At 41.7% G+C, this 13,252-nt stretch overlaps 1 protein-coding gene across 1 annotated transcript; it reads left to right on the top strand.

The window, feature by feature from the left end:
* The first annotated feature begins 1,640 nt into the window (after nucleotides 1-1,640).
* Nucleotides 1,641-11,330, top strand: alyref (Aly/REF export factor). Its single transcript, XM_078225758.1, has 6 exons — nucleotides 1,641-2,203; nucleotides 3,801-3,932; nucleotides 6,745-6,892; nucleotides 7,972-8,035; nucleotides 8,185-8,350; nucleotides 10,295-11,330. Exons 1-6 carry the CDS (start codon nucleotides 1,916-1,918, stop codon nucleotides 10,307-10,309), a joined length of 813 nt encoding a protein of 270 aa, XP_078081884.1. The 5' UTR covers nucleotides 1,641-1,915; the 3' UTR covers nucleotides 10,310-11,330.
* Nucleotides 11,331-13,252: the final 1,922 nt, after the last annotated feature.

Genomic DNA, 13,252 nt, shown 5'->3' with positions numbered 1-13,252 from the left:
ATGTTGATCTTTCTCTACACCCTAGCTGTGACTGTAACTCTACATTCTGCACTTTCTCGTTACCCTCTCTATGTATGGTTTGCTTTGTTTGCAAGAAACAATACTTTTCACTGTAGACTAATACAATTGACAATAATAAATCAAATCAAATCAAAATCAAAAGGTGGATTAGCCATGATAAATGTGGGGTTACAGGAATAGAGCAGGAAGAGGGACTGGGTAAGATACTGGGTCAGAGAATTGGACTCAATGGGCCAAATGGCCTCTTTGGCACTGTAGGGATTCTGTGATTGATGACCTTTCTGTAGGGTTCAAGCAGGAATCTCCCCTGCCACTCCACTCTATCACAAACCTTCACGTCTGTTCTTTCTCCCACCTTTCGCTTAAAATCTATGACATTTCTAACTTTCCCCAGTTCTGATGAAGGGTCAGTAATGGGGTGGCACAGTGGTTAGCACTGCTGCCTCACAGCGCCAGGGACTCAGGTTCGAGTCCCGGCTTGGGTCACTGTCAGTGCAGAGTCTGCACATTCTCCCCATGTCTGCATGGGCTTTTCCTCCGGGCGCTCCGGTTTCCTCCCAGTCTGAAAGATGTGCTGGTTACGTGCATTGGCCATGCTCAAGACTTCCTCCATGTACCCAAACAGGCACTGGAGTGTGGCAACTAGGGGTTTTTCACAGTAATTTATTTGCAGTGTTAATTGCAGGAGTCTACACATTCTCTCTGTGTCTGTGTGGATTTCTTCCGGGTGCTCTGGTTTCCTCTCACACGTGTGGAGATGTCGGCTTTGGACTGGGGTAAACACATTAAGAAGTCTAACAACACCAGGTTAAAGTCCAACAGGTTTATTTGGTAGCAAACGCCACTAGCTTTCGGAGCGCTGCTCCTTCGTTAGGTGGAGTGGGAGATCTGCTCTCAAACAGGGCATACAGAGACACAAACTCAATTTACAGAATAATGTAAATTCATTATTCTGCATTATTGCATTATTCTGCAAATAATGCATTATTCTGTAAATTGAGTTTGTGTCTCTGTATGCCCTGTTTGTGAGCAGATCTCCCACTCCACCTAATGAAGGAGCAGCGCTCCAAAAGCTAGTGGCATTTGCTACCAAATAAACCTGTTGGACTTTAACCTGGTGTTGTTAGACTTCTTACTGTGTTCCTCCCACACTCCAAAGATGTCCGGGTTAGGTGGATTGGCTATGCTAAATTGCCCCCTCAGTGTCAGGGGACTAGCAGGGTAAATACGTGGGGTTACAGGGATAGAGTCTGGGTGGGATTGTGGTCGGTGCAGGCTCGATGGACCGAATGGCCTCCTTCTACATTGTAAGGATTCTATGTTAACGCTCTCCACAAGATGCTAAATGGGTCTATTGTAATGTCAGATTTTCCAGTCCTGGTGCTAGTTGGCATGTTGCCAATGCTGAGAGTTGAGCCAACTCAGCGGGATAGCCCGGGATAGGGGAAGGGGGGGGGGGGGTGTCCTCTGACGTCGCGTCATCCCACTCCCCGGGAAAGGCGCCAAACCGCCTCTTTATGAATGGCCCGCCCGCCCGCTGCCGCTCACTAGCAGCATCCCTGTTCGCCCATTGGTCCAATCCAATGGTGGTGACGAGCTCCTTTGTGACGTGTGGCGTCGGGCGGCGCAGGCGCAGTAGATGGTGCCGCCGCCGCCCGCTCTGTCCTTAAAGCCGCCATTACCGAGTTCCTAACGTGCGGCGCCGCGGGCAAAGCTGAGAGAGTTTTAGTTATTAATTTGAAAATAAAGACTCGCCGCAACAAACGGTCACTTAAAAGAAACATCTGAAGAAGTAGCTTATAAATAAAACCCTCGTCTGTTTGAAAAGAAAACCTCCCGTTGTGAGGTGAAAAGGGGGGGGGGGGGAGGAGGGGGAAAGTTTCTCGAGAGGAAAATGGGCGACAAACTCGACATGTCCCTGGACGACATCATCAAACTCAACCGGCAGAAGAGCCCGGGCGGCCGCGGTGGCCGAGGCGGCCGAGGAGGAGGCGGCGGCGGAGGTGGTGGTGGTGGTGGAGGAGGCGGCGGGATGGGCCGGGGAGCAGGCCGAGGTGGCCTGGCCGGCCGAGGAGCAGCGGGAGGCCGCGGCGGAGCTGGGGCGGGGGGCCTGGCTGTAGGCCTCATGCGCAACAGACAGAGTGCAATCCGGGGAAGAAACCGACCGGCTCCGTACAGCAGGGTAGGAAGCGACCGCGGGTTTAAAAAGAAAGAGAGAGATTGATTTTTAAAAAAAATCAAAAATGTGTTGCATTTAAATCCAGAGAAAGAGAGAGGAAAAAAAATCATTAATAGGTTTTTGTTTTGTTTTCTTTTGGAAGTGATTTATTTTTCGGTTCAAATTTTGAACCGTGACACAGCGGCGCCATATTGGAGCCGTTATAGATTTAAAAAAGAAAAATTTCGTTTTTTTTTTGTCCCATTAATTTTTAAAACGAGCCCCGGGCCCTCAGTTTTCACACCGGAGAGAGTCGGAAGAAAAGAGAATTTAAACACGACGGATTGTTGGACCGAGTCTCTTGGATTTGGACGGAGGAGTGTCGGGCAGGATGAAAGTGGATGCGGTGTTTTATTTTCTAAATCTCTATATCCCTATTTATATATACACACATCTATATAAAATGTTTTGTATCTGACTCCATCGATGGAAGCCGCCAATTCTTCAGGAGCTAAAATGGCGGCCCAACCAAGCACAAAGATGTCGCCGGCGTGGGATCAACACACAGCAATGTTCACTCCCTTTTCATACTTTATCATGAAGGGATTTATAAAGGATTAAACTGCAATGTCGCCATCTGCAAGGACGTCTGGAGAAAAAAAAGACCTCCATAAAGGCACCAGCGGCTCAAGTACTGAATTTCTCAATAGCAACTTTACACTTTTGCATTTTCTAAAATCGTCTGACTTGAGCAGAAACTGCAACTTCACGCTTTTATATTTCTTTTAAAATCGGAGCAGAACTGCAACTTCACCCTTCTTTAATCTTTTACAATGGCCTGAAATGAGCAGAACGGCAGCAAACTACCTCTTCGTGGACTTGTATGACCAATTGACTTAAAAGTGCCCCTCGAATGAACATTCACTTCAAATGTATCTCGCTGTTGGCGACCTGACAGGTGCTGGACTTTTAAAAATACTTTTTAAAAAGATCAATACTGTTGAAAGGAGCTTAGCCATTGCAAAATGCTCCTTTTCGGACTGTTATGCTGCTCAGAGATTTGTGGAGAAATGGAATGCATCTACTTGGAAGAGATGGAGGTGTTACAGCTGTTCCCGCTGGAGGAGAAGCTACTAGCAGCTGAGGAGAATTTCAGACCAAAGTATCTGGCTAGTGGCTATTAAAAGGAATCCAGGCTTTAGTTCGAGATGTGCTGTGGAAACAGTGGTAGGATAATAAATAAGTGAATTTATTTCTCACCAAGTAAACAGTTGCATCTGATTCTGTGCTTAAATTTCATTTATCATTGTGTATGCAGGAGTACTTTACATGTTACTAATTTAGTGGACTGAGTGGAAACAATGTAATTAGCTACCCAATACTTTCACTACATACATGCGTCATTGTGTTAAGTAGCTAATCCATCTCAGGTAAGGTTGATGTCCTATTTTTGTAATTAAACTTCCCATGATAGTTGCTGAATCTTGCCTACATGTATTCATTTAAGTGGGGTGGGGAGTGGGAGGAGTGGCTGAGATAGGAAGGTGGGTATGTGAATTAACCAATGTTTGGGGTAACAAAATGTAGGAAGTCAGCGAGGTATATCTCTCTTTTCTTATAGCCAAAACAACTACCAGACAAGTGGCAACATGACCTTTTTGACAGTGGTTTTGGAGCTAGCGGTGGGGTTGAAACTGGTGGAAAACTCTTGGTGTCGAACTTAGACTTTGGTGTGTCTGATGCAGATATTCAGGTAAGTGAAGTGGTGGCTATTGGTCATTTCTTTTGCCAGCTGGCTGTGGATGCGAAATATTTTTCGGTACTTGTAGTTCAGTTGGGATTGAGCTTTGTTTTGGTACTGCTTTTATCAACCTACAAAATCAATCGTAGAATAGTATGGCACAGAAGGAGGCCATTTAGCTCACTAAGCCTGAGTTATTCTTGCTATATTTTCCCATGTTCTTCCATTGAGTATTTATCGAATTCTCTTTGGCTACTTTGATTTGTACCCACCGACTCAACAGGCAGTTCCAAATCCTATTGACTCTAGTTGGTTCTTTTGCCTATTACATTAAATCAGTTCGATAATCGGGCACAATTAATCATTGAAAACAGTTTCTCTCCTTTAAATGCTTCATGATATTAAATGCCTCTATCACATCCCTTTGGCCTTCTCTGTATGCAGAAGTGCAATCCACTTCTCCAATCTCTATGTAATTATAATCCCTCATTCCTGGGGCCGTTCTTGTCAACCTCTACCCCCTCTGCTCCCAGCTGGTTTTGATCAGAGGTCAAACACAATTTACTGGATTTTGTACTAGCTTTTGTATGAAGCCCAGGACCCTATTTGCTTAACAACTTTTGTGAACCTGTCCTTTGACCATCTAATTTGTGCACAAGCAATCTCAAATCCTCCTTGCACCTCCTCCTCCTAAAATTGTACTATTTTGGATTGTGTTGTCTGTTTGGTGGGCAGAGACAAAGACCATTTCACCAGCTTGTCTATAACCGGCTGAGCTTTATTACACTTCCAAGTTTTGAGTAATCGGCAGGCTTCAAAATTGTGTGTACAATCATGTCTGGGTCATTAGTGTTAACAAAAACCTGCAGTGGGCTTAAATCCTGAGTCCTAGAGAACTCCACCCGATACCTTTCCTGTCTCTTAGAAACAACCGTTCGCCACGACTGTTTTCAATACATCAGCCAATTTTCTATCCATGCTGCTACTGCCCCTTTCATCCCATAAGCTTCAATTTTATAACATTTAATATGTGGTACTTTATCGGATGCTAATTGAGTAAAGCGAACAAATGGCCTTTGACAGAATACGTCTTCATTTTATTTATTATGACTCAACTCCATCTCGGCACAAACTGCTGTTGTTTCTGATTATTCATGATGTGGAGATGCCGGCGTTGGACTGGGGTAAACACAGTAAGAAGTCTCACAACACCAGGTTAAAGTCCAACAGGTTTGCTACCAAATAAACCTGTTGGACTTTAACCTGGTGTTGTGAGACTTCTTACTATTTCTGATATTGCCAGAGTAGCAGTTTTAGGCAGGTGTTATGTCCTCAGTGTATTGTAATGAAAGTAGTTTAAATGTTAATTATTTATTATTCTTTGTGTGTCCTCTGCCCAAAAGCAAGTCCGTCAGCCATCACTTCACCCTGATCCGTGTTTGAGTCAGACATTTACAGCATGGAAACAGGCCCTTTGGCCCAACTTGTCCATGCCACCCCTTTTAAAATTCCTAAGCTAGTCCCAATTGTCGCGTTTGGCCCATATCTCTCTATACCCTCTTACCCATATAACTGTCTAAACGCTTTTTAGAAGGTAAAATTGTACCTGCCTCTACTACTCCCTCTGGCAGCTTGTTCCAGACACTCCACCCTCTGTGAAAAAACTGCCCTTCTGGATCCTTTTGTATCTCTCACCTTAAACTTATGTCCTCTAGTCTTAGACTCCCCTACCTTTGGGAAAAGATATTGACTATCTAGCTGATTATGCCCCTTGTTGTTTTATTGACCTCTATAAGATCACCCCTAACCACCTACGCTCCAGAGAAAAGAATTCCAGTCTATCCAGCCTCTCATAATTCTTGAGTTATAAAGAGGGGCTGGATAGACTGGAACAATGAATATGAAATACGTTGAAAGCTCACATCAAAGATTGGGACTTCAGTGGAATAAATTTATTTGCCCTGTCATTGTCTCCATACTGGAAAAATGTCTCCTCATTTAGCAGTTCTGGAACTTTGTGCCAGTTCTTGTCAGTGATGGTTTGCCATTACGTGCCACTCACAGGGCAGAGAGGCAGGTCCCCAAGTCAATCTCAGCTGAAAGGGGAATCAAACTTGTGCTGTTGGCACCATTCTAAACCGTGTGCTAGCTAATGGAGTTAACCAGCCCCCTTTTTACTGTTACTGCTGACTGAACGCAAGCCTGTGAATCCTTTTACCTGTAGCACGCATGACTGTGACTCTGATTCCACCAATTTCAGATTCCATGTCTCCCTTTGAAAAATTGTATTAGATTGTTTAGATCAAGTTTGAAGTACCCACAGCATGATGGCCCTTTAGTTATTGGGTATTTGATCATGGAGCTACATGTCCAAGGTAAAAATTGCTAGCATATAAAAACCCCTGAACGGTTTCTGGTCAGTCTTATGTACTTCCATTCTGCATTGACTTGGAATGATCGAAACTGACCATGTTTCAACCTATCCCATTCACAACATTGCCACTGTGCTTACTGTCCTACATTTGGCTTCTGCTTGGGCAACAATTTTTAAAATTCGGGGCCCTTGTTTGAAAGGTACCAAAATCATGGTTTCTGTTTCTTGTGCTTTATGGGTTACCTATAAGCCATGTTCATTTCTAAATTGTTAAAACTAGTATGAAATGCAACAGCAAATAGAAATGAATATGAAATACGTTGAAAGCTAACATCAAAGATTGGGTCTTCAGTGGAATAAATTTATTTGCCCTGTCATTGTCTCCATACTGGAGAAATATGTCAGCTCATTTAGCAATTCTGGAACTATATGCTGTTTTTGATGTTTTAGGAACTTTTTGCTGAGTTTGGGACACTGAAGAAAGCAGCTGTACATTATGATAGATCAGGTCGCAGCCTGGGCACAGCAGATGTACACTTTGAAAGAAAAGCAGATGCTCTGAAGGCAATGAAGCAGTATAATGGAGTTCCCTTGGATGGTAATTTTAGTCTTGTAGAATGCTTGAATTGAATCAAATGAAATTATAGCATCTTTTAAGTTGAATCCAATTTAAGATCATTAGCTTAACAGCTTGCCGATCCTGAGAATTTTGCATCTTTGATGCCAACCATGTTGAAGTATAGTGATAAAACTAGTTAAATGCTATAAAAATAACACTTTTTATAGCATTTAACTAGCATTAATAAAATCTACAGTGCAGCACCAGTTTTACTTTATAATTCAGTTGGTTTAAGTTTTTTTTGATCTTCCAAAAGGTCGCTCCCTCTAAAATATGTGCATGCTTTCTGGGTCACGCTCTTTTATTTTGCAAGTTTGTCTGATATAGAATTCTTGCTTCAAATTTCCTTGTGTTGTAATTCTCATATCTGTGCAAACATGAATTTGAGGTGGTTGATGCTTGGAGTTGCCTTCCTAATTGGAGGAAACACTGGCTTGGCTGCAGGACTGGAATTCAACATGTTTATTTTTGTGCCTTAAGTGGCTACCTTTGAACCACAAAGTCAAGAGAAGCTGCTATAGGTCATGGGTTTGTTATTAGCCTAGGCTGCTTCAACAAAGGTGGATGGGAATTTCTCTGTGGCCCAGAGGTGGTGTATTCTATTAAAAGATTTTAAATTTGGAAGTGCCATCTGTTCATTAGCTTAAGTGTAATGTGATCACTTTATATTGGAGCATGTATTGACTGCTGATATTCATAAATTATGGAGATCTACAGGGCCATGTAGAATTAAGGTCAAGGGTTGCTATTTTTTCAAATGCTCCAGATAAATGAAGGGATAAACAACAAATTAATGGCAGATTTCTTGACTCAACTTCTCCTCCCTCTTGATTTAAGGTCAATAGGGCAAATGGATTTTGTTCAGTTTCAGCTGACCAGAATCCTAGCTTTTGATACTGCCAGTTGTATAACTGCCCTGTTACAAGCAAAAACATGACTGTTTGCAGTGAGTTTGTATTTGATGTGTAAATATTCTGACTTGCTTTTGTACAAAAGATGTGAGATTTACTGTTGGAATTGCCAACTAACATTTGTCTTTCTACTTGTTGGGGGAAAAGGGCGACCAATGAACATTCAACTGGTTACCTCACAAATTGATGCCCAAAGAAGACCACTTGTTGGGTGAGTTTTTTTTCCCTCTTGAGATTTATCTTGTAGCATTTTAATATTTAAGTGGGTTAAAATTTTGTGGGAAAGATGTTGATTTATCACTGAGTAGTCGACCCGTTGCAATGATCTTTCCCATGACCGCACCTTTCCTTTTATTGTAGTGGAAATCGAGGATTAAACCGAACTCGTGGTGGTGCATTTGGAGGTGGAAACAGACGATCCAGGGGTGGTAACAGAGGTGGAAGAGGTGGCCGGGGTGGAAGGAATCCGAGGCAGCAGCTTTCGGCAGAAGAGCTGGATGCCCAGTTGGATGCTTATAATGCCAGGGTGAGTCTGGTGGTGGGTTTGTCTTGTGTTAAAGTCAATTAGTGTGATTTGGCAGGGGGAAGTGACTTGAGGATGGCTACTATTCTAATCAATAAGCTTAAACTGAGCCATACAGACCAAGAGGCTTCCAGAGCTTGCTGCTTGGTCCATGCATCTCAAGTCAGGGTGGTAATAAGTATGCTGTTAGGTTTTGTGCTATTTACGGGAGGAACAGAAGCTAAATTTTGAGTTTTAGTGTCACAAGTAGACCTACATTAATCTGCAGTGAAGTTACTGTGAAAATCCCCATTGCTGGTATTCAGAGGAAATTTTGTTGTTGTTGATGCCTTGAAGATACAGCTAGCTAAAGCTGGATTGATAGTTTAGGGAAGCAAATGTAATGCTTCCAAGGACAGAGGGAGGTTGAAGGAAAGGCTCTTCTATTTGAGAATGCTGGAGTGGCGGGTTTGACTTTAAAGTGGCAGTGGTGGGGTGATCGTAAATGGCTGCAAGTGGACTCTTACAAAATCAACTATGATATTGATTTGCAGAGCAAACTTGGAGGGCTATATGTTCTACACGCCCTATCCTATTGCTCATGTTTGTTTTTGAAGCAGATGTACCTGGTAAGGTAAGATAGCTCTAATGGAATAGTAGCAGGATGCTTGAAGTGAGATTTGTAGGTTGGCTATGACCCCAAACGTTTGGATGTGGAACACTTAGTTAAGTGAGCCAGTGCAGTTGAAGAGGCAACAGATAATGGGTTTTAGTTAAGTCCATGATATTGGTAGTTTCATCCAAGGTTGGATGATGGGTTTGTTTCTGGAGCAGCCATTTTGTGGAAGGAATAAAGAATAGGCAGAAGTTAGTTGCAATTTGGTAACAACCAGTGATGGGTCTCTAGGTTTAATTCGGGGTATTGGCAGATGAAATTGAGTTGTGTGGGTGGGTTTGACTCAGGGGTGAGAAAAAGTAACAAATTGAATTGGTATGTGGAAATGCAAAGATAGGTTAAGCAGCAGTGAGGCAATCATGGATCCAAGTATCACAGTTTGTTAGTGCAGGAGGAGGTCATTTGGTCCATTGTGTCTGCGCCAGCTCTCCAAATGAGCAACCTGACTTAGTACCGTTTCCCTGTACCCGTGCACATTATTTCTATTCAAGTAATCATCTAATGCCTTAATTAAACCTGCCTCCGCCACACTTCCAGGCAGTGCAATCCAGACCCCAGCCACTAGTGTGAAAGGTTTTTTTCTCATATACATTTGCTGCTTTTGAAAATCAGTTTAAATTGATGCCGCCTCATTCTTGATCACTTTATAGAATCATAGAATCCTACAGTGCAGAAAGAGGCCATTCGGCCCATCGAGTCTGCACCGACCACAATCCCACCCAGGCCCTATCCCCATATTCCCATATATTTACCCACTAATCCCTCTAACCTATGCATCCCGGGACACTAAGGGGCAATTTAGAATGGCCAATTAACCTAGCCTGCACATCTTTGGACTTGTGGGAGGAAACCGGAGCACCCGGAGGAAACCCACGCAGACACAGAGAATGTGTAAACTCCACACAGACAGTGACCTGAGCCGGGATTCGAACCCAGATCCCTGGAGCTGTGAAGCAGCAGTGCTAACCACTATGAGCTGGAATAGTTTAAGTTAGTGTTGTTAGTAAAATTAAGAAGCATTTAACAAGATGGGAAGAGCTAGTCTGCTTAGAGGCCAGGAGAGACCTGGCTTATGTAGCATTGTACTGGATTGAGAGGATACATGGTCTGAGAGTTCATTCAATCTGATGCCACTATTCTATCTGTCTTCTGGAGGAAACTGTCTACATCAAGTTGATTCTGTATCAATCTAGCAAAATTGGACTAAAAGCTGCATTTAAATTTTACAGATTGTTTAAAATCTTGATGCTGATTATGCTGACAAAAACATTGGTCTGTTTCTTTTCTTGCAGATGGATACAAGTTAAAGTGACCTTGAAATTGACTCATTGGTGGTTGACTTTTTTTTCCTTGTGGGAGGGACACGAACAATGTAGTCTAGTAACTCCGTGAAATAGGTTTTTAAATATATGTAACTTTTTAAGTCACAGTCCTGTTTTGTACTGAATGTTTTCATTTTGGGATACGTTTTACTGGTTGCATGTCTTCATGGGAGGATGGACTTGCCCCACCAGACCATGAAATAAATGCGCACTGTTAACTGAATGTATCTGGCTTTCTTGTCTCATTGTGCAACTTGGAGGGCCATATAGAACTTGAGGTCGCTGTAACAGCACAAAGTAAAGATTTTGAATGTTATGCATCTTGATATATGGGCGTTAGGTAAAGATGCAAGGTGTGATGACTTGGGAGTCAGTTTGTCCAGTCAAAAATACCAACAGTGGACATGTTGGAACCAGTAGGTTAAACTGAATCTGGAATATTAACTCAAGAATATCAATATTCAAGTGTAAAAGTAACTTGGATATTTTAACTTTAGTACATTGGCCACACTTGTTTCAAAGACCCTAAAGTTTCTAACCTGAGTGTTGCAATCGGCCAAATTATTTGAAACTTGCATGTTAGCAGATTTTGCAGCCAAAAAAAGCTTGCTCAAATGTATAATTGCAAAATAAGCAGAGGTAATAACTCCTGGGGTTTTCATCAGTATGAAGTTGTCAATACCTACCTTTTTTAAAATGTCATGATTTTCTTTGAGAAGAGCTAAAGATTTGTTAAATTGGCTATATTTTAAGCATTGGACTTGAATAGCAGGAATTTTTTTGAATGCATGGGGGGTGGGAGGGGTTCTGTTGTCCCTACGGTTACATTCCATGCATTTCTTGCCTCCTCTACATGGCAAATGTTTAATTGGCTGATCTGCACTATATTTATGCCACATTGGATAAACTGCAAACTTATGATTCCTATAATGCAGCTAAAAGGCATCAGTGTTCTTTCTAAAATGCATTGCATTCTCTCCAAGGCCTCACTTGAAACATGCATATATATGTCAGTATTTGGATTTAAGACATCCTCAATGTAAAAGCCATGAGCAAAATGGGTATACCCATTTCCCCAAAATGTGTTTCTATCATTGAACATGTTTATGAAGTGATTGTACAAAAGCTGCTATTTATAATGTCAATGCACAACATAACTCTGGTTTAGTATTTCCATCAGGTGTTAGTGTGTTGCAGTGTTCCTCTGTAATTATGAAAGATTGTCTGCAGTTATTTGTCCTGAATCAAACAGTTGAAGCTAATGACTCTGTAACCATAGCATCCCCCACTTCAACTGAGATCAATTACCCATTTCATGATTGTTAAGGTTAAGTTTGAAACTTTTAACAAACGTTTGATCCCTTTCCCAAAATAATTGAATACCTAAAGCCCAGGTTAATTCAAGCACCTGGTTGTGTAAGGGAGTTAAGAGATACGTTGGCACCATTTTCATTGGGCAATAATTGTTGTCTGGTAAAGAGTTCCAAAAAGCGCCGTATTCAACAGACATCCAGCATTTTCTATTTAGAAGGATTAGTGGAAATGAAACGAATTCTTAGTAAATTCACAAGCTTAGTTTGGTAGAACTAACGAGAATACTTGCTAATGCCAGCTTTATATTAATTTACATTTCAAAATCTTATTAGTACTGTGTTTTTCTGGTACTGTGATTGTGTAGAATAGTAAATAAAATTGTAAGTGGCATCAGTGGTGATAAATGGAGTCAGTGCATGGCAGTAAATGTACAATGCTGACAATATAACACCATCATTGTGAGGGTAGAAAAGATCAATACTGATGCCAAACAAGTGGGGTGTTAAAGAGCATTGGATAGCAATGGCAAAGACAATGCTGGGAAATTTTAGAGCGAGAAGGTAAGTGAGGTAGAAACCCCCAGTCTTTCCAGATTTGGAATTTTGTCATGCCGTCCACTCCCTTTTGGTCTATCTGGCCCCTTTTTGAAAGGTTGGCCACTTTTTGCATCTTGACTGTTGAACCATGTGGGCTTAAGGGTGTTTGCCTTAGTTGACCAGGGCAGTTCATAAACAACACCTTCGGGTAATGACCAAGTATTTAATTAGACTTAATTTTTCTCCACCGTCTGTCACTGTGGTAATAGAAGATATGAAGTGAACAGGTGGAAGATCATGGGTCAAAGACCTAAGTCAACAAAAGGTTTTAAGAGATGCATAAAAACTACAGGTAAATTGAGAGGAGATTCAGAAGATGAATGGTGGGAGGAAGATGGATAGCACCAGAGACGGGTGTGTAATGAGAGATTTTGGTAGTGAACAATCCTTTGGCTTTTTGTAAATAAACTGCAGCAATTAATTATTCTGGGGATCCAGAATGGAAAAGTTCCTGATTAAATGTTTCGCTTAGGATTAGTGCAAATAAATTTTATTTTGGGGAATTGACAGAATACTCCAAGATGGTGATGCATCTGCAGAGTTGGTCCATAATGTTGAGAATTGGATGGATGCCCACTAATACCTTATTTTTGCAATAAGCCATTAGATTTATTGCAGCATCTAATACTTTTGTGTAGCATTCTTGCCCCTGAGTTCCAAAAGACGAGGGAGTGCTATATTACTGAGAATGAGTTGTTAAAGTCCCATCTGCATTCTCTGAAGATGAAAAAAAAAGTCGCTCTGTTTTGAATGGTAGTGGAGCTTTCCTTGGTATACTGACCAATATTTTATCCCTCATTCAAACATATTCTCTGGTTATTATCGCATTTATGTTTGTGGGAACTTGCTGTGTGCAAATTGGCTCTTGTAACAAAATATTGCCTTATCAATTAAAAAGGGACTGCCTTAAACTGTTTGCTGCTGGGCTGAAATTATGCTTCTAATTTTTTTCCTTTCAAGCCATTGGGTGAAATTCGTATGCAGAGATAAATTAAAAGTTGGCTCAAGATGCTTGTAG

This window comes from Mustelus asterias, chromosome 12 (genome assembly GCF_964213995.1).
Source record: "Mustelus asterias chromosome 12, sMusAst1.hap1.1, whole genome shotgun sequence".
NCBI classification, from domain to species: domain Eukaryota; kingdom Metazoa; phylum Chordata; class Chondrichthyes; order Carcharhiniformes; family Triakidae; genus Mustelus; species Mustelus asterias.
This window is presented reverse-complemented; position numbering and strand designations above follow the sequence as displayed.